This window comes from Chiloscyllium plagiosum, unplaced genomic scaffold (genome assembly GCF_037043375.1).
Source record: "Chiloscyllium plagiosum isolate Xiang-an unplaced genomic scaffold, Cpla_swu_hap1 HiC_scaffold_20, whole genome shotgun sequence".
NCBI classification, from domain to species: Eukaryota; Metazoa; Chordata; class Chondrichthyes; order Orectolobiformes; family Hemiscylliidae; genus Chiloscyllium; species Chiloscyllium plagiosum.
In genome coordinates this window covers 46,007,294-46,032,336 of record NW_028270158.1, presented here as the reverse complement: position 1 = coordinate 46,032,336, position 25,043 = coordinate 46,007,294, and the positions used below count along the sequence as shown (strand labels likewise).

The 25,043-nt window shown below is 40.3% G+C and overlaps 1 protein-coding gene across 1 annotated transcript in view; it reads right to left on the bottom strand.

Moving 5' to 3' along the window:
* Positions 1 to 25,043, bottom strand: part of trrap (transformation/transcription domain-associated protein) — a 219,627-nt gene that overhangs the window by 69,359 nt on the left and 125,225 nt on the right. Inside the window, 6 exon segments of the mRNA XM_087997909.1 lie at positions 5,659 to 5,946; positions 8,967 to 9,086; positions 13,753 to 13,899; positions 15,899 to 16,078; positions 19,673 to 19,886; positions 22,168 to 22,289. Of these exon segments, the coding sequence (XP_087854035.1) occupies positions 5,659 to 5,946; positions 8,967 to 9,086; positions 13,753 to 13,899; positions 15,899 to 16,078; positions 19,673 to 19,886; positions 22,168 to 22,289 (1,071 nt within the window).

The window sequence follows — 25,043 nt, the reverse complement described above, 5'->3', positions numbered from 1 at the left end:
CAGTGTCATGTCACGTAAACCAGAGAAAAATGAATAGCAATGAAACATATAAAGAGCACTTTAGGAAGAAGATAATGAAGTCAGGTGATAAATGAAATTTAGAGTTAAACTAGAAAATAGATAGTAAACGGTAACAGAGGAAGGAAACATTTTGTCCACTGCTATTAAGTCAATAGCAAAGACAACAGAATTGATACAAAGAAAGTGACAAGGCACAATGGAGTTAAATGTATCAGGGTCCAGATTCCACCATCCCCAAGTCACCATAAAAACTCAGTAATAACATGCACACTAAATAAAATCAAATGCAACTGTCTTCAGTCAAGATGCTTTTGAGCATCAAATTGGGGGTGACACCAAACAACAGAGGGAGAGATCATGAACCAAAAGATCACTATGTTTTCAGACATAAATTTCCCTCAAGAGATCCTTTCATATTCTTAATAGAATTAAAGCATGTTCACATGTATTTCATGAAAACAAAAGGACACCAATTTAAGACCAGCACATGAGGGCAGCTACTGCAATGCAGAACAAATGTCTGCTCTTTGGTTGTGCTTTTGTACAAAGTAGTCATGCTTGAAACCAGGAGGATTTCATCCCACTAGCCTCCATGAGTCAGGACTAAGTTCGCCATTCATACATAGAAAGCTCCTGATGTTTGGTCTTACTGACAGGATTTAAGCTAAATCTGTGGAACACTATATTCAACTGTACCAGTTATTACCACTCCACATTCATTTCAAAGATGAAACAAAAACAGGAATCGCTGGAGAAACCCAGCAAGTCGAGCAGCATCTTTGGAGAGAAAACAGTTAACATTTTGGGTTCTGTGATCCCAGCTCTGAAGGAGGATGCTGCAAGACCTGTTGAGTTTCCCCAGCCATTCCTGCTTTTGTTTCAGATTTCCAGCATCTACAGTTCTTTGTTTTTTTTTCATTTCAAAGATCCCACAGGCATGATGGGCCAAATGGTCTGAGTGCTTATTCTATCCTCAGTAAAAGGGTAGAATCTGTTCTTGACATTGCAGCTCAATTGTTGTTGGGGGGGGGGGGGGAAAAGAGAGAGAGAGAAAAAAAAAAGGATATCAGTTACTGTTTCAGCTTTGGTCCAAGCATCCTTGCATACATCATACTCCTTGTGATACTGCTGTATTTCACATCATATTCCTCTTGACAGGTAATTTTCAATTCTCAGCCTATTCACCAAATGTTCAAGATAGCTATTCACAATAATGTGACAAATCCTGTGTGCTCAGATATTGATTTTACACTAGCAGGCAAACAGAAAATTAAATGCAATAAAATAAATACACCTCATTTTCCCCTTGCTACGGAGTTGCAGCAGACATACGCCACTCAGTACCTCAAACTTACTCTGCCATTCGAGGTAATTATAGCTGATCTGAATGCAACCTCAACTCCACATTCTAATATTCAACACCGTTGCCAAATAAATTTTTACCACTTTGCTAATCAAAAATCTATACCTCTGCCTTAAAAACATTCAAACCCTCAAAACTTTCTCTCAAAGGACGGTGGAAACAAAGGCTCACAAACTTGACAGAAAAACTTCTCCTGCTTTAAATAGGCACTCCAACTCTTCTTAAAACGTAACCCCCAGTTCTAGATTTTTCAACAAAAGGAAACATCTCTTTCACACCAGTACATCCACTGGTTCCCCTTTATCCTCCCTCATGCTATCAACTGAAAAAAAAATCCAATAAATCAATGAACTATATTACTCAGTCTGAAAAGCCAAATTAAAAGACAGATTCTTTTCTGAACTTAAAATAATCATTTAGGAATGCACACATCTATTTCTGGCCTCTTGCACTTCCTCAATTTCACGCATTCCACTATTGATTTCTGCACCATTGCCCTGCTTGCAAATCAAGCCTTTGTAGCACGATTCCTGCAGACTACAGAAAACTTTTGCAAAATTAAAATTACATATATATTTCATATTTATATATAATCCACACAATGCTATACCCTTGTCAGCCCTGTGTTCATTAGCATAGTCTGGCCAAGACAAGCAATTCTGTGATTTTGAAATTCTTCTACTGATTTTCTACGTTTGTACATGGCCTTATCCCACCCTCTCTGCAATTTCTACTAGTCCCACAAACATTCAAGAGCTCTGCACTTCTCTAATTCTGGTTTCTTGGCCATCTTCAGTCCAAGGTGGTTATCTCCGGTTTGCTTCCAGTTCCTCGGGCAGGTGTGGCCAGAAACAGGGAGATAATGGACTTGAACGTGTGGTTGGGGAACTGGTGCAGGAAGCAAGGATTTAAGTTCTTGGATCACTGGGGTATATTTTGTGGTAAGCATAAATTCTACAAGAGACGGTTTGCACCTTAATAGGTTAGGGACCAGCATTCTGGCAGGCAGGTTTTCTACTGCAACACCGCTACGTTTAAACTAAGTAGCGGGGGGGGGGGGGAAGAGGACAAACTCGATGTTTAAAAAGGAAATTGAAGGGAAAGTTAGAACAAGAGAAGTCAAGAAAGACAACTATACCAATGAGGCAGCAGAAAACTCAGAAAGGGATCATGCTGTAAGGTTGAGTGAAATAGGGGTTGATGGGAAGGGTGAGAGCAGTAACAAATTAAAAATACTATACATGAATGCACGAAGCATTAGACATAAGATGGATGAGCTTGAGGCTCTTTTGGAAATTGGCAGATATGATATTGTGGGGATAACGGAGACGTGGCTTCAAGTGGACAGGGCCTGGGAAATGAATATTCAAGGCTACACGTGCTATTGTAAGAGACTGACGGGCAGAGGGGGTGGGGTGGCCTTGTTGGTAAGGGAGGATATTCAGTCCCTTGCGCGGGGGGACCTAGAGTCAGGGGATGTAGAGTCAGTGTGGATAGAGCTGTGAAATACTAAGGGTAAAAAGACCCTCTTGGGAGTCATCTACAGGTCCCCAAACAGTAGTCTGGATGTCGGATGTAAGTTGAATCAGGAGCCTGTCGCAAAGATGTTACTCCAGTTGTTATGGGGGATTTTAACATACAGGTAGACTGGGAGAATCAGGATGGTATTGGACCTCAAGAAAGAGACTTTGAGGAGTGCCTCAGAGATGGATTCTTAGAGCAGCTGGTGCTGGAGCCGACCAGGGAGAAGGCAATTCTGGATCTGGTATTGTGTAACGAACCAGAATTGGTCAGAGACCTCGAAGTGAAGGAGCCATTGGGAAGTAGTGACCATAATACATTAAGCTTCAATCTGCAATTTGAGAGGGAGAGGGTACAGTCCGAAGTGACAGTACTTCTGTTGAATAAAGGGAACTATGGAGCTACGAGGGAGGAGCTGGCCAAAGTTCAATGGTGCAATACCTTAGCAGGGATGACCGTGGAGGAACAATGGCGGATATTTCTGTGTATAAGGAAGAACAATCCCAGGAGGAGGCATGGGCGGCCGTGGCTGACGAGGGAAGTTAAGAAACAGATAAAGTTAAGAGAGAAAAAGTATAACATAGCAAAGATAAGTGGGAAAACTGAGGACTGGGAAGCTTTTAAAGAACAACAGAGGATTACTAAGAAGGAAATACTCAGAGGAAAAATGAGGTAAGAAGGTAAACTGGCCAATAATATAAAGGAGGATAGTAAAAACTTCTTTAGGTATGTGCAAGGCAAAAAAATGGTTAGGACAAAAATTGGGCCCTTGAAGACAGAAACAGGGGAATATATTACAGAGAACAAAGAAATGGCAGAAGAATTAAATGGGTACTTCAGATCTGTGTTCACTGGGGAAGACACAAGCAATCTCCCTGAAGCGAATTTATCTTTGCCAGGATTTGGTGTTGGAGAGACTGTTAGGTCTGAAGGTTGATAAGTCTCCGGGGCCTGATGGTCTACATCCCAGGGTACTGAAGGAGGTGGCTCGTGAAATCGTGGATGCGTTGGTGATTATTTTCCAGAGTTCTATAGATTCGGGGTCGGTTCCTGAGGATTGGAGGGTGGCTAATGTTATATCACTTTTTAAGAAAGGTGGGAGAGAGAAAGCAGGAAATTATAGACCAGTTAGTCTGACCTCAGTGGTGGGAAAGATGCTGGAGTCTATTATAAAGGATGAAATTACAGCACATCTGGATAGTAGTAACAGGATGGGACAGAGTCAGCATGGATTTATGAAGGGGAAATCATGCTTGACTAATCTTCTGGAATTTTTTGAGGATGTAACTCTGAAGATGGACGTGGGAGATCCAGTAGATGTAGTGTACCTGGACTTTCAGAAAGCTTTTGATAAAGTCCCACATAGGAGGTTAGTGAGCAAAATTAGGGCGCATAGTATTGGGGGCAAAGTACTAGATTGGATTGAAAATTGGTTAGTTGATAGGAAACAAAAGGGTAGTGATAAACGGCTCCATTTCGGAATGGCAGGCAGTGACCAGTGGGGTACCGCAGGGATCCGTGCTGGGACCGCAGCTTTTTACAATATATATTAATGATATAGAAGATGGTATCAGCAATAACATTAGCAAATTTGCTGACGATACAAAGCTGGGTGGCAGGGTGAAATGTGATGAGGATGTTAGGAGATTACAGGGTGACCTGGACAAGTTAGGTGAGTGGGCAGATGCAGTTTAATGTGGATAAATGTATTGTTATCCACTTTGGTGGCAAGAACAGGAAGGCAGATTACTACCTCAATGGAATCAATTTAGGTAAAGGGGCAGTACAGAGAGATCTGGGTGTTCTTGTACATCAGTCAATGAAGGCAAGCATGCAGGTACAGCAGGTAGAGAAGAAGGCTAATAGCATGCTGGCTTTCATAACAAGAGGAATTGAGTATAGAAGCAAATAGGTGCTTCTGCAGCTGTACAAGGCCCTGGTGAGACCACACCTGGAGTACTGTGTGCAGTTCTGGTCTCCAAATTTGAGGAAAGACATTCTGGCTATTGAGGGAGTGCAGCGTAGGTTCACGAGGTCAATTCCTGGAATGGCGGGATTACCTTACACGGAAAGACTGAAGCGACTGGACTTGAATACCCTTGAGTTTAGAAGACTGAGAGGGGATCTGATTGAGACATATAAGATTATGAAAGGATTGGACACTCTGGCAGCAGGAAACATGTTTCCGCTGATGGGTTAGTGCCGAACCAGAGGACACAGCTTAAAAATACGGGGTAGACCTTTTGGGACAGAGATGAGGAGAAACGTCTTCACCCAGTGTGGTGGCTGTGTGGAATGCTCTGCCCCAGAGGGCAGTGGAGGCCCAGTCTCTGAATTCATTTAAGAAATAGTTGGATAGAGCTCTCAAAGATAGTGGAATCAAGAGTTATGGAGATAAGGCAGGAAGAGGATACTGATTAGGAATGATCAGCCATGATCATATTGAATGGCGGTGCAGGCTCAAAGGGCAGAATTGCCTACTCCTGCACCTACTGTCTATTGAATTGCTCCACCTTTGACGACCATCCATTCAGCTACCTAGGTTCCACAGTTTTGGACTTGCTTTCCTAATCCTTTCCAGCTCTCTGTTCGCCTTGAAGATGCTCCTTAAAACCGATCTTACTACAATGTGGATTTTGGTGACCTGACCCAACATGGACCAGTATCACTTTCAGTCAGGTAACTCCCCATTCTGCCCATTTGGAGGCACTAAAGATATTCAAGTCCTGGTTGAGGCAAAAGAAAACACTTACTTGTGGAGGCGGAGTAATGCTTTCTTGCTCATAGAATTCAGATGTTTGACGTGGTTTAATCTGAAGACTCAATCCCTTTTCAAAAGCCTGGTGCTCCAGCATCAATGTGGATCGAAACCAGAGGTTGTGTGTCTTGCCCAGATACTTTAGTACACAGGGTCTGATTGAAATGTGGGGGACGCACTGGGACATCGCCTCAACAAAACAGTTCAGAGCACTTGGTTGGCAGTCTCTCTGCACTTGATGACTTCCGCTGCAGAGAAAAGGACTTATCTCTCCTGCCAGAGCCTGAGATGCAAAAGTATAGCAGTCATTTGGAGAAAAGATCTTTGACACATCCACATTTCTAAAACTAAAGTCAGGAACAAATAAAAATTAAAATCACATGCATTCTGGCAACTACTGTCACAACATTTAAGAGCTTGAATTAAAAACATCAAATTTTTTACTACTATAAAATGCACACAAAATGTCAACAGAACAAAACGGCAGTGATGCTGGTGGATCACAAAGAGAAATTGCTGAAGGATCACTGGACACCAAAATGTTAACTCTGTTCTCTCTCCACAGATGCTGGCTGACTGGCTGAGTTCCTCCAGCAATTTCTTTTTTTTTCCCAGATTTTCAGCATCTGCAATCCTTTATTTTATTTCAGTGATGGTGTTGGGTTTTCTATACTGACTAATTTATTAAAGTATCAGGATTCAATCATGTTAGTGAACGAATGAATGATGAAGAGCACAGAAATGGGAAGAAGTTCATATGGAACAAGAAGAGAGGCACAGATCAATTAAATCAGACGAGGAGCAATTTCTTCTTTCAGACATTTGTGTCTTTGGAATTCCTTATCAGAGAGAGTTTGCGGGGTCACAGTCCTTGTGTATATTTAAGGCTAAGATCCATAGATTCCTGATCAGTAGGTAAATCAAGGGTCGCACAGAAAAAAGCAAGGAAGTGGATACAAGGGATGTCGGATCTGCCACAATCCTAATGAGTGGTGGAGCAGGCTTAGGGGGCCAAATGGCCTACTCTGGTTTCTACTTCTTATGGCCCGATAGTTGGATTGACTGACTTGTTCTCATGTTGTAAATTCTGGGAAATGTGGGGCTAGAGTCACATGTTGGCTAAACCGAGTACAGATGCAAGCTTGCCATCCTTGAAAGATATTTGTGAGCTAGTTAGCGCTATACAGTTACATGTTCCATGTTTCTAAGGTCATTACAATTATGTTGAGAACGACTCTTTTTGCACATGTCCCTCCAACAAACTCCTTCATTCTTATAACACAGCAGTATTCATGGCTTGAAACAGAAATTACTTTAGCAGTGAGTCACACTTTCAAATACTTTTATAGCGAAGCCCTCTAAAACAAAATTCTTTCAAATTCAACATCAGAGACAATGAGGAAGAAAAGCTTCAGTCCTCGAGAGATAGTCCTCAAGATCAATAATATGAGAAATTGCATGTGATGGCAGTACTTTACTACTTCTGGGAATGATAAAACACCTACAGGCTAACAGGTTTTGTCGGAATAATTCTTTGAAATTTACTTTTGAAATATATTTTTCTATTTTTGTTGGAAAAGACAATACCGTTATGTATCACAGTCAGTTTTAAAAAAGGCTTTGGATCCAGACTTTTGATTTTCAGGTTTTTGGGAAATATAATTTGCACTTCTTGAAAGAGACAGGTTGCATCTTCAGTTAATGGATCTCACCAGATATTATATAGAAATTACAAAGGAGGAAGAGACTCTTCAGTCCAAACTGTCCATGTTTCTCCTCCACAGTAGTCCTAATTACATGTGTCTGCTTTGAACCAAAATCCATAAATCCTCTTTTCTTTTCCCTTTCTGTATAATCCCTGCACAATTTAGTCTTAACTGCTAATATGCTCTCTGCTTCAATCACTAACTCTAGTATTCTACAGCATTACAAGCCTCTACATTAAAAAAAATCTTGGTCTTCATTTTAAACCTTTCACTTTCAATTTTAGGTCTATGCCCCTTTGTTCTAAACACCCCCAATACCTACATGAATCATGATTCAGTGGGTAGTTCTCTCACCTTCAGGTTCTTGAGCACTTCTTTTTTAATTTGCTCATGCTACATGGGTGTTGTTGGTTAGCTAGCGTTTATTACCCATCCCTAGTTACCTTCGAGGTGGTGGTGGTGGTGAGCTGCCATTTGAACCGCTACAGTTCACACACTATAGGCTGACCCACAATGCCAGTGGGGGGGAAAACTCGAGGATTTTGAGCCAGCAACAGTGAAGTATCAGCAATATATTTCCAAGTCTGGATGCTTAGCAGTTTGAAGGGTACCTTGCAGGCTTGTGTTCCCATGCACCTGCAGTTCTTGTCCTTGTAATTAGAAGCGGTCATGGGTTTGGATGTTGCTGTCCAAGGATCTTTGGTGAACTCCTGCAGTGCACCTTGTACACATTGCTGCTACTGAACGGTGGTGAAGAGACTGGATGCTTGCGGATATGGTACCAATGAAACAGGTTGCTTTATCGGGATGGTGACAATGTTCTTTAGTGCTTTTGGAGCTGTACCCACCCAGGCAGGTGGGGAGTATTCCATCACACTCCTGATTTGTGCCCTGTATATAGTGGACAGACTTTGGAGAGTCAGGAAGTGAGTTACTTGCCACAGCAGTGCGAGCCTTTGATCTGCTTTTGTAGTCAATGTGTCGAATCCAGTTGAGCTTCTGGTCAATGGTAAACCCAAGAATGTTGATGCTGGGGGGGGGCGGGGGGTTTCAGTGATAACACCACTGAATGTCAAGGGATGATGGTTAGATTGTCTCTTATGGAGATGGTCAATGCCTCGCATTTGTGTGCAACCAAGGTTACTTGCTACTTGTCAGCCCAAGTCTGGATACTGTCCAGACCTTGCTTCATTTGAACAAGGACAAATTTAGTATCTGAGGAGATGTGAATGGTGCTGAACATTGTACAATCATCAGCAAAAACATCCCCACCTTATGATGGAGAGAAGGTCATGGTTCAGGTTGAAAATCAATGGTGAGGAAGTGCTTCATTCTCAGATGACAACTTTCATGGGTCATTAAACTGGAGCACTTTCTCATGAATATTATCCCATAGTGTTCTAACTTTTATCCTTCCATCAACACCACAAATAAATATTACACCTGGGGGATTTTTGGATTGTGGTTTCTCAATTTATTTTATACAAACATAAAAATAGCACCTCTTTAAACCTGAAAAAAACTATATTAATATGATGACCATAAAATAATTAAATGGAAAAATTTCAGGACTGAGCATTTTTGTCCAAACACTCACATGCTGTTGCCTATCAGATAGTATCTTCCATAGCCTTGGAAAGAGCTGGATCCAGGTTTTCTCAGCCAATGCTGTGCTAATGTGACACAATTGAACATATGCACTCAGCAATGCTCCAGTCTATCAAAAGGAAGAAAAAAAAGAAAGAGTCATCAAAATACAGAGGAAACTGAAAACTGCAAACCCCCTGCCCACAAACATGCAAGTTTACTTTGATTAAAAAGCAGCAGCACACTAAATAATTCCGATGCAGTGTCTTAATTTCTATTTCTGATCCACCACTAAAGGATATTATAAATTAAATTGTTGCTGTAATTTCTCTGTAAAGGATATTTTCTCTATTTGGTACTTCATTAACAAAATAAAAAACACAAAAAGGTATCAAATGCAGCCAAACCAACTGCACAAATAAAATCTAAACTGTTATTTAACTGTCAACCTTGGCCAGGTAAATTAATAGAGTAAAGACTACATTACAGTGAGACTGCTTCAACAAAAGCCACTAATGCATCATTCATTGCCATTACTAGCATTTATTTGCATAAGCAGACCATCTGCAATTTAATTAAAGTGTTCCTCTCAAATATCACTGTGCATAATGGTATATTTAAACAATATCAAATTTTACTAACCCAACTTGTGTTGAAAAGGTAATTCATTGCATTATGCATATCACAGAATCTTGCAGCACAGGAGACGACCATTTTGCCCAGTGCGCCTGTGCCAGCTCTTTAATTAGTCCCAATCCAGCCCATTCTTCCACCAGTGTCCTGGAAATTTCCCCTTTCATATGGTCATCCATTCCTTTTTGAAAGTGACCATTGAATCGGTTTCCAACAGTCATTTAATAATTTAATACAATTGCCAAAGTATTATTTAGCAGACATGTGCCAAAACAGGGAACCATGAGGATTCAGGAGTTTGACAAATATTTGTCCCATTATTCAGAATGATGAGTTACATTATTTTCTCAATGTGAGCTTTATGCATCGTTCCTTACTCAAACCTCTAACCTAAACAGTACATTTAAAAGAAAAGATCAGACTAAACAGTAAACCAAACTACAAATTTTATAGCATGCCTAAACATAATGGACACTTGGGGCTGATGGCCATTTGGTTGAATAAATGTGTAGTATTTGTGCTGCGCAGGAAGATGCACGCGATGCAAGTGTGAGATTGATGCCTCTGTGCTGTCCAGCAAGGCATTTATTTTCTCTCTCGACCCTCCACACTCACTACTGATTTCTAACAACAAGCATGGCAAAGCAACCTGTCTGCATCTGCACAAAACAGCACATTAATAGGGCAAAACCGATAACCTTAGTGTCTGGCTGAAGCATCAATATGTTAACTGGCATGGAATGTCAAGGACCATAAGACCCAGAAGCAGAGATTAGACCATTCAATAATGGCTGATAAGCTGCTCAACCCCATTCTCCCACCTTCTCCCCATAACCCTGGATCTCCTTTATCATCAAGAGCCGATCTGTCTTAAATATACTCAATGACCAGGCCTCCATAGTCTTCTGTGACAATGAATTCCATACATTCACCACTCTCTGGCTGAAGAAGTTTCTCCTCAGCTACATTATGAAGTGTATTCCCTTTACTCAAGGCATGCCCTCAGGTAGTAGTCTCACCTGCTAATGAAAACATCTACCCAACGTCCACTCTATCCAGGTCTTTCAGTACTCTGTATGCTTCAATCAGATCCCCCCCCCCACCCTTCTAAACTCTATTGAGTACAGACTCAAAGTTCATTGTATGTTACGTCTTTCATTCCTGGGACCATTCTTGTGAACTTCCTCTGGACCCACTCCAGGGCCAGTACATCCTTCCTGAGATATGGGGCCCAAACTTGCTTACAAGAGTCTACATGTGGTCTGACCAGACCCTTATAAAGTCTCAGAAGTACATCCCTGCTTTTATATTCCAGCCCTCTCAAAATAAATTCCATCATTGCATTTATCTTCCTACTGACTCAACTTGCAAGTTAACCTTGAGAGAATCCTGGACTAAGTCCCTTTGCACTTCAGATTTCCGAATTTTCTCTCCATTTAGAAAATAGTTCATGCCTCTAATCTTCTTACCAAAGTGCATGATCTCACACTTTCCCACGTTGTACACCATCTGCCATTTCTTTGACCACTCTAACTGGCCTAAATCATTTTGCAGCCTCCCCAATACTACTTGTCTCTCCATGTATCTTAGCATCATCTACAAACTTAGCCAGAATGCTCTCAGTTCCTTCATCTAGATCATTAGTGTTTAAAGTGAAAAGTTGTGGTTCCAATACTGATCCTTGCAAAACTCCATTCATTCATCACCAGCTGCCATTCTGAGAAGGACCCTTTTATCTTCACTCTCTGCTTTCTGCCAGACAGCCAATGTTCTATGCTAGTACCTTGCTTCTAACACCATGGGCCCTTATCTTACTCAGCAGCTTCCTGTGCGGCACCTTGTCAAAGGCGTTCTGAACATCCATTGGCTCTCCTCTGTATAACATGCTCGTTACATCCTCAAAAGAATTCAAACAGATTTGTCAGGCACAACCTCCCCTTGATGAAACCATGCTGATTTTGCCCTATTTTATCATACACTTTCAAGTATTCAGAAATCTCACCCTTCACAAGAGACTTCAAAATCGTTCCAACGACCAAGGCCAGGTTAATTAGCCTGTAAGTTTCTGTATTTTGCCTCACTCCCTTCTTAAACAGAGGGGTTACATTAGTGATTTTACAGTCCTCTGGGACCCTCTCTGACTCCAGTGATTGCTGAAGATCACCACTAACGCCTCCACTATTCTTTAGCTATCTCTTTCAAAACTCTGGGGTGTAGTCCATCTGGTCCAGATGATTTATCCACTTTCAAACCTTTCAGTTGTTTCGAGCACCTTCTCCTTGGTGACGCCCCCCCCTCATTTTTGGAATGTTACTCAGGTCTTCCACCATGAAAACTGACGCAAAGTACTTATTCGGATCCTCAGCCATTTATTATTCCATATTACTACTTCTCCAGTGTCAATTTCCAGTGGCCCTATGTCAACTTTTGCCACTTTTTGCCTTTACATATTTCAAGAAACTCTTGCAATCTTCTTTTATATTTATGCCTAGCTTACCCTCATATTTAATCTTCTCCATCCTTATTTCTTTTAAGTTGTCCTGTGTTGGTCTTTGTAGGCTTCCCACTGCTCTTCGCTGCATTATACGTTTTCTCCTTTGTTTTTAAACGGTCACTGACTTCCCTTGTCACCCATGTTTGCTTTAATTTCCCTTTAAAATGCTTCTTTTTCCTCTGGAAGGATTTTTGCTGTGTCTCCTGAACTGGTCCCAGAAACTCCTACCATTGCTGTTCCACTGTCCCTCCTGCTAGCCTCCACACCCAGTCAATTCTGGCCAGCTCCTCCCTACTGCCTCTGTAGTTCATTTATTCAATTGTAATACCATTACATTCGATTCCAGCTTCTCTCTCTCAATTCGCAAAATAAATTCCATCATATTATGGTCACTGCCTCCTAAGGGTTCCTTCACCTTAAACTCCCTTATCAAGCCTGCCTCATTACACATCACTAAATCCAGAACTGCCTGTTCCCAAGCGGAGTCCACTACAAGTTGCTCCAAACGTCATCTCATAGACATTCCACAAATTCCTTTTCTTAGGAATCACTACCAACCTGATTTTCCCAGTCCATCTGCATATTGAAATCCTCCATGATCACACTACCTTGCCTTTCTTATAGGAACATTTGGATACAGAACTGGCTCAAAGGTAGAAGACAGAGAGTGGTGGTGGAGGGTTGTTTTTCAGACTGGAGGCGTGTGACCAGTGGAGGGCGAGAGGGGAAAGATATAAAAGAGACCTAAGGGGCAACTTTTTCACGCAACGGGTGGTACATGTAATGAATGAACTGCCAGAGAATGTGGTGGAGGCTGGTACAATTGCAACATTTAAGAGGCATTTGGATGGGTATATGAATAGGAAGGGTTTGGAGGGATATAGACCGGGTGCTGGCAGGTGGGACTAGATTGGGTTGGGATATCTGGTCGGCATGGACAGGTTGGACCAAAGGGTCTGTTTCCATGCTGTACATCTCTATGACTCTATAAATGCTTAGGCACTGCGAGCATACAGTGAGGCGCTACATTAGTGAACATTAAAACAGCAAGCAAGCATCCCCGAGATGCAACCTGGTCCAATTCATAAACTATGCCTGTCCCTGCATGTAAAGCGCCCTTACAGCAGTCTTTCAATATTGACTGTCAGAGCAGCCTGTAAGCGGATCCAAGAGGTACCATGATGATTGTGAGGGGTTGGCAAGTGTAAGATGCCAAAGTTGGCTGATCACGGCTGAGAGAGGGTAAGCAGTGGTCATGGATCATGCCCCAAGACTCTGCTTAATACTAAGCATCATGAAGGCTCCGCACAGAGTGAGGAGCTGAAGTTGCCAGGTACCCATTCTGACTTGCACATTGAGAAGTCTCTACTGATTGACATTTGGGAGAGTTAGGAAGCTGAATATCAGTAAGGTGTGTTGCAGCATTAATAAGGTGTTTGACAAGGTATAATCTCTCATCATCGGGACCTTGCAGCTGTCTAGTGAGAAACTCACCTTGCTACACAAAGGATATGTAAAGATGCAATGAGTTGATCCTGAAGTCAAGATAGCCCTGCATAACTTTTTTGCCAGATTCTGTCGCAAGTATCACCATAGCCCAGATCACTCAGGCCCCTCTACTGTTCACTCTTGAATCCAGCTTGCATGAATTAAATTTCATTTCACTCACCTTCACTTCTCTTAGAGAGTCCAAAAACTTATCATGCCTGTTTGTTAGCATGTGCAACTGGTTCCCAGCATCTTTTTCAGACTGATCCTTGGTTTTTGGGGTACCACTCTGATCTCCTGGTGCCAGCTCAATATCGATTTCCACATCCTAATTAAGTTTTAAAGAAGATACATAAAACATTCAGTAAGTCATTATTTCTGCAAATGACAGGGCAACAGAAACAAATTCTAATTGGTTTGAAAATTTTAATAACCGGGCAAAATACTAGTATTGCTGTGGAATAAAACATCATCATACAAGTCATAACTTCAGATAATGTCTTAGGGTGGCACAGTGACTCAATGGTTAGCATTGCTGCCTCTCAGTTCCAGAGACCTCCGTTTGATCCCATACTTGGGTGACTGCGTGCAGTTTGCACTTTGTCCCCATCGGCATGGGTTTCCTCCCGGTGCTCTGGTTTTTTCCTTCAGTCCAAGGGTGTTCAGGTTGGATAGACTGGCCATGCTAAATTGCCCATAGTGTCCAGGGATGTGTAAATTAGGTGGGTTAGCCATGGGAAATGCAGGATTACAGGGATAGGATAGGGGGTAATGTCTGGATGGGTTGCTGCCTGGAGGGGCAGTCTGGGCTGACGAGACTTCTTCCAAACTATAGGAATTCTTTTATCTAAAAAGTCTGGAAGAATTCATTTTCTTTTGAGCCTTTTGCAAATCTCCATTTTCCTCTACTCCACCATTATTTTCATCAGCTTGGGCCTTAACCTCTGGAATTCTCTTTCCACACCTCATCACCTTTAGGATCTTCCTTATAACCTCCCTTGGTCATTTCTCCCGATATCTCAAGTGGCCCTTCAAATCTTGCCTGATAACAGTATTGGTGAACACCAAGAAATATATTACCATGTTAAAGCAAGTTCTCATTAGTTTTTCTCGAATAATCTAGCAATTCAGCAACACTTCTGAAATTCAAACCAAAATCAAGGCAGCAAGTGTGTTTGGTTTCCACATATGCGCACAACCACATTATATAACCGATGATTGCTTGTGTTTATTCTAAGAAAACAATCTATTACTTATTGAATACACAGCCTCTACGCAATCAGTATTTAACAGTGGATTCCCCCAAAAGACTAAATTTGGAGCAGTATCTGGGTTCTTTTGCATCAACGGAATGTGTCAAACATATTAGATCATTAAAATGTGTGTTTCTTTGTTCATGCAACGCTTGTGTTACTGGCTAGGCCAGCATTTATTAACCATCCCAATACAACATTGTTTCCTACCTAAAAAGGATAGAATACATTGCAGTATTCTGTTAATCTGTCAAATGCAGATGAAAGGGTACATATTTACACTATTCTATTGTGGATACTCATTTCTCAAGATAACTATCCCTCTCCAGTAACCTTTCCCACGCTCATCTCCCAGCACTTCATGAATTGATTTGGTTTTAAAATCTCAGAATAACGTTAGCACTCTGTCAAAATAAAATCACGTGTCTTGAGCTCATCATACACAGAGGAAAACTTTACATGGAGAATAGTACTGAGCCTGAAGGCAAATTAAATTTCTCTCTCAGAAGATCCAGGGAATTCCTCATGGAATCCCGGGTTCAATGTACTTTGTATAATTTGCAAAATTTGATATGCTTAGTCACAAACTGCCTCCAAACTTGGCTTACACAACATTTTATCAAACTGGTTTGTTTATATCAACTCTGATCTACATAATTCACTTGCAGGTAAGATCAAAACCAGAGGCCATGAATATAAATTTGTCACTAATAAAAGCAATTTGGAATTCAAGAGAAATTTCATTACACAGTGTGGTTGAATGTGCAACTTGCTCCACGTGGATTGCTGAGACAAACAGCATACATGCCTTTAACAGGATGTTAGGCAAGTCCATCAGGGAGAAAGTAACAGAAGGATCTGTTTAGGCAATGTGAAAGGGAATGGCTACAAGCTCAAGTGGAGGAGTTAATCTGACGCAGACCTTTTGGATCGACTGACCTGCTTCTGCCTTGCAATGGCCATTTTGGTAACGAGCAAGAAGGCACTTTGTACTTTAAATCACATTAGTTCTTTAACCAAAATTTGTTGGACCTTGTAGGGCAACATTAAAATTAAATATGAAAAACAAACCACCTCCTCCTTGCTCTCGCTATTCTCCCTCTCCCTGGGTTCTTGTTTCACATGTGTCACCATGGCAAAGGCTGCACGGTCGTGGCTGTCAGCCAGATTAATGACATTGGTGATGGATGGCAGCATGGCGCCTTGACAGTTGGTGCCAATGGTGGTGTTTTTTTCACAAACTGCAAGGAGAAGCTGTGGGAGAAGAATAAGAAAAAAGGAAGTGCAATAATCAAAACAACATATGCAGGGCATGGCGAGGTAATAAATCTTTTAAACCAACAAATCATTACCAACTCTTCCATAGACAAGACACATTTTTAAACTCAAAACATATTGGCATAATCACTGGGGGAACTCCCTTAGAGAAGTTAATGAGTCAAACAATGTCAAAGAGCTTAAATAACATGCTCAGTTCAAATGACTGGATCCCAAGGTTAAAGACTCCACGTAATGATATCAATTCATCTTCTAAGAACGAGATTAACCAATTTCTCCACATTAATAAAGGAAATAAAAATAGGAACAAACCATTTAATTGTACTATTATGTGCATGATTCTAACTAAGACAGCTTAGTCTAAAGGTCCAGCAAGAAAATGCATTCCTAGGGCAGAAGTGACGAGTGACCAAGACAGAACATGTTAGTAACCTCAACTGGAAAGTGAATACCAGGACTGGGTTCAGCTGGGATAAACAAACTTCTTCTAAGCATTCGCTGCGCAGAGTCATTACAAGTATTCAGCTTGTTAACTATCTGGGAATAGATCGTGTCTATGAAGTGATACTAGCGCCAACATGTTCAGAGTAGAAAGGACCATAACTGGATTGTTAGCTGGTAAGAGAAGAAATCTAATAAAATGTTATTCTAACCAAAAATAATAAACTGCAATAATAAGACTAATGGTACAGATGCATTTAAAAGGAAGTTAGGAAGACATGAGACAAAGTAGTATAAGGATATGGTATTGGGATTAGATCTGATCAGGGAGAAATATGGTTCATGGGATCGTGTAACCAGGATCACAGCTCGGTACAGGCACACAGCGTGCACCAACGAATGCAATGCAATCAAAATTCACATGATTCCAACATCTGGGGTCAGAATTGTAAGATTAAAACACAGACTCTGGAGAACTTCAAGGCCAATGTATGTAGTCTAGCTAGAGTTAGCCATAGATCAGAGGTCAGAAACCAGCTTTTCTTGGAAAATGAAAGCTCCATGTTAAACTAGAGTATACAAAAAAAACAATGAGAACACCAGAGATATGCATATTTAAGATTAAATTACTGCAGTTTTGATCTGCCTTTTGGTTTTGCAGTTTTATACCCAATCATTTTAAACATTTCAGCTTTAACACAATTCATCAAAAGTTAAGTAAATTCTTCCAAAAGTTCACTTTCTCATTTTTCTCACTCCCTCACTGAAGGGCTGATTCTAGCTGGGTGCAAGCAGTCCAGGATTGAACCTATGATCTTCATATTTGGATTGGCAGAGTAATACACTAAAGACTGCCTTTACCTACTGAAATGATTATGCATCTATAACCTACTAAAACAATCTTGCATCTGCGTACATATTGTCAACTTCATCATTAATTCTTTAGCCACATTTATAATAGCACCAGGGCTGAGGAACTTTAGTTAAGCTGGGAGGTATCTTAGTAGAGATGTTCAAAATCATTAAATGTGCTATTAATAAGCAACTATTTCTGCTGCCAGAAAAATCGTAAACCAAAAGGTTGTAAAATCATCACAGTGCTACAAGACCACAGAATTGCTCTCGCATGAGGCGGTTAGTCCAGGGGTCACCATGCCCCAGGCAAGGGAGAGGTCAAGGAAGACAACACTTTGTGGTAACCTCAGCCAGTGTGAGAACTGAATCCAAAGTTGGCATCACTCTGCATTGCAAAACAGTCCTGCAAAACCGTGCTCTAAACTAAATGGACACAAACCAAGGGACTTAAGCTCAGTGGTAAGAGAATCAGAGGGTAGCTGATTGTTGACCCAACAAAGACTTATTGTATAATCCTGCTGATGGATGAAAGATTTTGAAGGATAATGTTGCTATTTGCTACGGGTCCCAAGAAATGGATGACTAAAGATCTCCATGAGCAATCTCTCTCAAATGTTTAGAGATAGATCTTAGTGATTAGTTATTTATATGTTTCCAAACACTATGCTGAAAAAGCATTTTTTATTCCTGCCAGACATGCAGCTAAGGTTTAAAATTTTAGGAGGATGATCAATGTCATAAAATGTAAAGCGTGCGTGATTTAAGGGTTAGGTTTTGTGCCTTGGGAAACTTAAAAATTAAAAAAACATTTTCCTAACAGGTATGGCCAAGGTTACAGCTGCACTTGGCAACATCTTGCTAAAATGAGTTGAGATTTAATCACCTCAACAATAGGAATGAACATGGGAGACACGATTTGTATCACTATACACCTCATAAGATGTGGTGACTGACTTGGAAATGCTTTTTGATCGCTCTACATTTGCTCTATGTTTGTTTGTTCTTGGACCACCACTTTGCGGGTCACAATAAAGCAGCATTTAATTTTCCAAGACAAAAACAAAATACTGCAGATATATGAATATCTGAAATAAAAACAAAATATTGGAAACACTCAAAAGCCAGGCAGCATCCTTGAAGAAAAAAAGTGCCAATGGACTTTGAAGCCATTGACAAAAGACATGACCGACTGCATTGCTCCCATTAATCAAAAGGATATGAAAGAGAGGATATCCCAGGTTTCACTATTGTACGCATTAGTAGAATATAGTAGAATCCTCAAAATGTCATTTTTATTTGCACAAAACTTCGCTTTTACTATAGCCATTTCATTTCTTCTTCATTTACATCTAGTGCCCAAAAAAACTGTTATGCCTAGATGTGACCCTCTGATTAAAGGTTTACCAACCTTAATTACATGAAATATAGCTTTTATTTTGGGGGCGGGGAGGTGGAGAAGGAGGCTCAAATAGAACATAAAAGACATGCAGAGACAGGTTATTGTTCAAATGGGGTGCTTCTATGCTATACGCAATCTACCTATAACTAAACCTAAACCTGCCCACTCTAGATTTATTGACCTATCTTGAGACACATGAATTATAAAGTCAGATGGTTACAGTGTTCTTGGAAGAGGAAACACAAGAGATCAAAAATGGAACGGTTCACTCGGTACTAAAACACTGCAACTGCACAACAGATTTAATAGTCTGAAAGTTGAGGGTATTGCTTAAAGAGCTTTTTTTCCACTCTGTGTACACATTCCCTAAAGCTTTGAGAAGTCTGGCAATCCAGTTCATTTTAAAGATTTCTTACAGATTATTTAATAAGTATTTTAGGTCATTTCCCTACTTCAAGTTCCAGAGCTCCAGTAGAAAACATACAAATTGCATTACTTTCAAATCATGCAAAGTACTTTGTCCTGAATAATTTCCATTTGTTCATTCGTGTCAAAAACCAAAGCACACGTACCTTGGTTCATTTGGCTCTGCATTTAATCACCATCTTAGCTGAAGTAATGTGCAACTAAACTCATGGTTTTAATCTAGAAATTAACTAAACAGACTTGTTTTCTGTATCATTCTTTCTCCCAAGCTTGGGAGATGAATGCATTTAATTCAATTACTCAGCGCATGTTCAGTATATGTCTCCTTTTCTGTAATCCATGCAAGTTTCTAAGTTACATGGTGCAATTCAAAGACCTTCTCTGGAAACCAGGGAAAAAGAAAGAACTAATTAACATCACAGACAGCGTGGCAGTCACTTTTCCCTCACCTCTATGCACTGTTTGATCCAGAAATGGTTACCCATGGCTTCCCAGTTTTGGGAACACGTAATATACAGTAGACGATCATACACCCGGCGTCTCATGGAGTTATCAAAAACTTCAAAGAATTTGGCCCGGATGTGAGGTTGGCAACATCGTAATCCTGCCAAGAAGGCTGGCTCGAGCTTCGCAGTAAGCTCACTGCCAGAGAGGTTCTCATCCCTGCATTTGACCACAAAATTACACTAGTCAATCTGTTCAGAGTAATTAAGAGCAACAAAACAGTAATACAGGTACATCAACTAACGTCGCTTAAATATTATTTCAGCTCGAATCATACAGCACAGAGTGTGCCATTGGTCCATCATGCCTATACCAACTCATTTAGTTCTACCCCTTTGCTTTTACCCCTACAGACCAGTAAATATTTTTCTTTTAAATATTTGGGGCAAAGGAAAGGTTTCTACTCCCAAAGCATAGGAAGAACCAATTCAACATAATTGCACATAATTCTCTCAGAAAATAGCTGCTCTGCATTGGTATGTCATTATTTCATTTTAACGGATACTATGATCAAAATTATAAGTCAATCTCTACCTTGAAATATTTAATTGACCCTCAACATACACAACCCCTTTTTGGGTTTTTTTTTGGGATGTGGTGAGGTGGTATTGTGGAAGCTTTACATTTTCTCTATCCTGTATATGCAAACAAAAAGCTTCCCAATTCATTTTCTAACAGTTAGGTCTTCGTTTTAAGTTTTGTTTGTTAAGTTAGTGGATTCTCCCACAAGAAAAAATAGTGTCTCCAAATCACCATATTAAATCCTTTTCTTATTTTGGCATTTTCACTTTGATCTCCTTTCCAAATTCAAAGCCAAGTGTATGCAAACCCTACTCTTACTTCAACTCACTAAGCGCTGGTATTCTACTAAATCTATGCTATATCTTCTTCCAAGGTCAAAATATTATTCCAGAGTTCAGATGCTCCTTTGGGCGCAACCATTTGACATAAATAGAATGACAATATTATGTAATTATTGACTTGTTTAATTTTTATTAAGAAACTGGTCAAATTTTGACTGCACTACTGCGAAACAAATTCTTCCTCAATTAGAAGAGCAAACGGATAACCAGATGACTGAAAATGAAGCTGAGGGTAGTAGTTCAGCAGGACCACCATGCAGAAGTAACAGCAAAGCACTACCATAGGCCTGGTGGCAAGCTGCAAAGAGAAGTAGAGGCATATGGAATACAAACACAGAAATTGATTAAAAAAAAAGGGACAAATGAAGTGACTAAAGACAGAGCTCCAATTAAATCAGTAAAACAAAGGTGAGTACAGAACTGCCAAACCTCGAAGTAAAACAATTATAATCAGGGTGAGGGTGGAGAAGCTCTGGGGAGGTTAGTACAAATAAGGGTGAAGCAGAAGAGAGGGAGGCATTAAGGATAGCAGGGGCAGTAGGTGGAGTGTCAGCTGGATATGGTGCAGAGGGTGCTGTTCGGGCAAGGTTGAAGGTTATTGTGCAGAAGGGAGAGCATGCGAGTGCCTGGCCTGCCTTGGCAGGGTGAGAGGGTGGTTTGGTTAGCGTGCAAGAGCACCTGGCGGGGGAGCAGGGGCAGAGAAAGGGGAGAGAGTGCAAGTGTGAGTGCTTGGCAGATGTGGGAAGAAGGGGGGCGGGGGGGGGAGAGAAGAGAAGGTGCAGGGGTGGGAGTGGGAGTGGGAGAGAGAGAGACTGCGAGCGAGTGAGAGAGGGGGGCACGCACAAGAACGATTCAGTGCAAGAGTGCGAGAGAAGAGACCAAGGTAGTGGAGATGAGTAATTAATGAAGAAATCAAAAATGTGTAACGATGCCTAAGTTGGAAATTATCTGCATACTATTCTCGTTTCTGTGCCTTGAATCCTTCCTTTAATTAATTCTTTTGTTCCATTATTATCTACAACAAGATAAGGTATCTATTTATTCTTTGGACACATGGGATTTCAAAGAAGATTTCAAAGTCAAACCACTTTTAACAATGTTTCAGGTTATAAAATACATCCGAGAAGTATGGGAATATTTTAGTTAACGGATCCTCCTTCTGGACTCCATGTTAATCATAAAACAAAATGTAGCATAATACACCTACAAACATGCTGCAAGGCTGCACAATTGGAATAATGAATTAGCATTTATAATTTGAGGTTCCTTCTCATCAACATTCAGTATGAAAAATAAATTTACATTTCCTTCGCAGCCATATTTAGCCAAGAAAGTCATGTAAAAATTAGCTTCTGTATAGCGATACTTCACACAGGCATGCATTGTTAACTCTAAGTTTCATTAAAAATAGTTGCAAATTATTTTTGTGTTGAACATAAGTTAGAACACAGACAAAAACTAAGCAATATTGCATTTTCAAACAGAATATAAATTGCATTGGCCTCTCAAGAGCACAGTGCAAAGTCAGAAGCATGCAAATAAATGAAATGTAATTTTTGATTAATTACTACAATTACCTATAGACATAGTTAACGAGGTCCAAGAACTGGGCATTTAATTCAAGGTCATCTGGAAAGCGTTTTTCAATGTAAGTCATCATTTTAACCAGCAAAATGGACTTCTCTCTCAATGTAGGTGTCTGTGCAGAATATAGAAAATTATTCATTCCACCATTTTTTTGTTCTACTCCACATGCAAAGAACAAATTCACAATGTTTAGCTTTGAAAAATAGTGATAGCAATAAACATATCACTGGAAACAAACCAGAGATAGGCAGGGAGGTATGATAACATTAACCAGTGTCAAACGTAGTGACTTTAGTAACAGAGCAAGTCACCTCTGAAATAGGATTCCAATCTAGCATTGATTGTGAGCAAAATTTGCTGTTAGCTGGTTTCTTTTTTTAAAAACCAATCACATTCAGCACAAGCTGAAGGTCCGTGACAGCACAGTACTACACCGGAGATGGGAAATGGCAGGCATAGGCGTGTAATTTGAAAACAGAAATTGATAAGCATTCAACTCATAAGAAAATAATTGTTCACTGTTCTAAACCACTTAACCCAGAGGACAGAATTTAATAAACAGAGCACTGTATTAATGTGAACTGGAATGCTCTTATGACTTGATGTAAAATGCTCATATGACTCAGCAGTCAGGTGGATCAGAGAGCTCTTAGTAAACTGCATGACATACAAATGACATTAGTGCGCCATCAAGAGGCGGCTGCATATCACTTTAGTTTTGAACACAATGTGGCATAGCTCCAGTCTAGTCTGTCATAAGGCTGTGTTCAGCACCCATTTGACATAGTACCACTTGACCTAATCAATATCATCTTAAAGCAACCTCTTGCATCCTATTTAATGTAACAAGTAGTTAGGCAGGTGATTAAGTTAATTCAATTAATTAATTGATAGAGTAGTGTAGAAGGAGTTCTAAGGGTGAGCAGTTGATAAACTCTATTCACAAAGAATGACATTGGTTTCCATCTGACTGACTGATAAGCTGATATCTAAACAAGCATTGGCAGCAGATGATGGGTCATGTAAAGATGAAAATTGTTAAGTAAGGCTTTTTTCCAAACAGAAGATTAGAATTGGAATTGATTTGGAGAACAATAAATGAACTCAACTGAAAAGTGTCAGGATGAGATCCCACTGATGTTTTGAGTATGAAGTATAACTTTATGATCAATGGAAAAATGAATTGGACAGGTAGACAAGTTAAATCTTCAAAAGAAACAGCAAGCTACAGCCTCAACACTATCACTTCCCAAGTCCATATACTGTATCGATATAAATGAAGATACAAAGCAGCAAATGATTGGAGTCTACATTGACTATCAACAGATTTCTGAGAGAAATGTAAAAATTCCTTTAGGAATGAGTGACCGGAACACCTTCCCTTTCCTCCACCCCGCAAGCTGAAGAGAATAGCTCCACTTTCTTTTTTTGACTACCTGAATGCTGCGCATGCAGGGAAAAGGGAATTAATTAAAGTTAAGGTTTCACAGAAAATTCAGCAAGGTTTATGGACATTTTAAGAGTTAATTAAATTAAATTTTAGTAACTGAACATGGTATATTACAAAAGTGATGAGCAAAACACAAGTAGAAATGTCCACATAAGGTTATGGATAACGGGCAAAGTAATTTTAGAGTATGGGAACAAAACGATTAGTGTGCATTAATTGCCACTGATTGCACATTTAAATCTGAACAAGTCACAGCAACAGATGACACATCATGTACTTGGGGCGTGTGTGTATTGAACAATTGTAAGGACCAGATTGTGACAAGTGAAGAGCTGACCGAACATGAAAAAGGTTGTACGGAAATGCAGGACAAGGCTATTTGCCCCAAACAACAAGAACCAAAAGTTAACAAAACTGCAATCATGTCAGAAGGAGCTAATAACTGGAGGAATGTCACCATCAAGGAGAAAGCAGAGAAAGCCACCAGCAAATACAAAAATTGGTGAAACATGCATGTTTTGGGTCAGGAAGTAAAATTTCTGGACTGATAAATGGAGACCTAATATCACCAATTCTCTTCAAGATCTGCCTCTAACATATTTTGAGGCAATGCTTCCAGATCCAAACGATTCACTGTGTTAAAAACGCTTTTCCCCACAGCAAAAGCAGCAATGGGGACAATCACCTTAAAACAGGTTCTCAATGTTTCAACGGAACCAGTTTCTCTCTAATCTGTCCAAGGCCTTCATGATTTTGAGACTTCAATCTAATACTCTCTTCTCCAGGAAGAGCAGCCTCAGCTTCGCTACTCTACCTGGCTAAATTAAGTTTTTAATCCTTGAAACCATTCACATTAATCTTTTCTGCATCCCCTGTTATCTTCAACATTCTGAATACTAGCACACACTGTTCTAATTAGCTCCCTAACCACATTAAAAATTAACTCGTTAAAAACTGTTAAAACATTAAGTGCACAGATTTGACTAAATCACATTGCACTCCAAATTCTACAGCTTGACCATCTCAGAGACTGATTACTTCCACCTCCATTAAAAATTTCCAGTTTCCATCCTTACCAGCAGCACTACTTAAACTCTCAACCATTCTTTGTGATTTCTAAATATCAGTATCTCCAGCATCGTCCTTATTGGCCTCTCATTCTCCACTGATACTAACATTCAAAACAGCCTGTCAGAACCTCAACTGTATCAAATTCAAACACTCTTATCCTTGATGACTACCTGTATTCCAATGCAATGAAACTAAAATTTCCCTGCTTGACTCTCCTCTACCTCCATCTCATTAAACTTCCTCTAGTACAGGCCTTTTTATGCATTCTCCTCCCTTCCCTCACCTTTCAATGCTAACATGTCCCTCCCCAGCCCTTCTGCCTCTGCACCAATAAAAATAACTGTC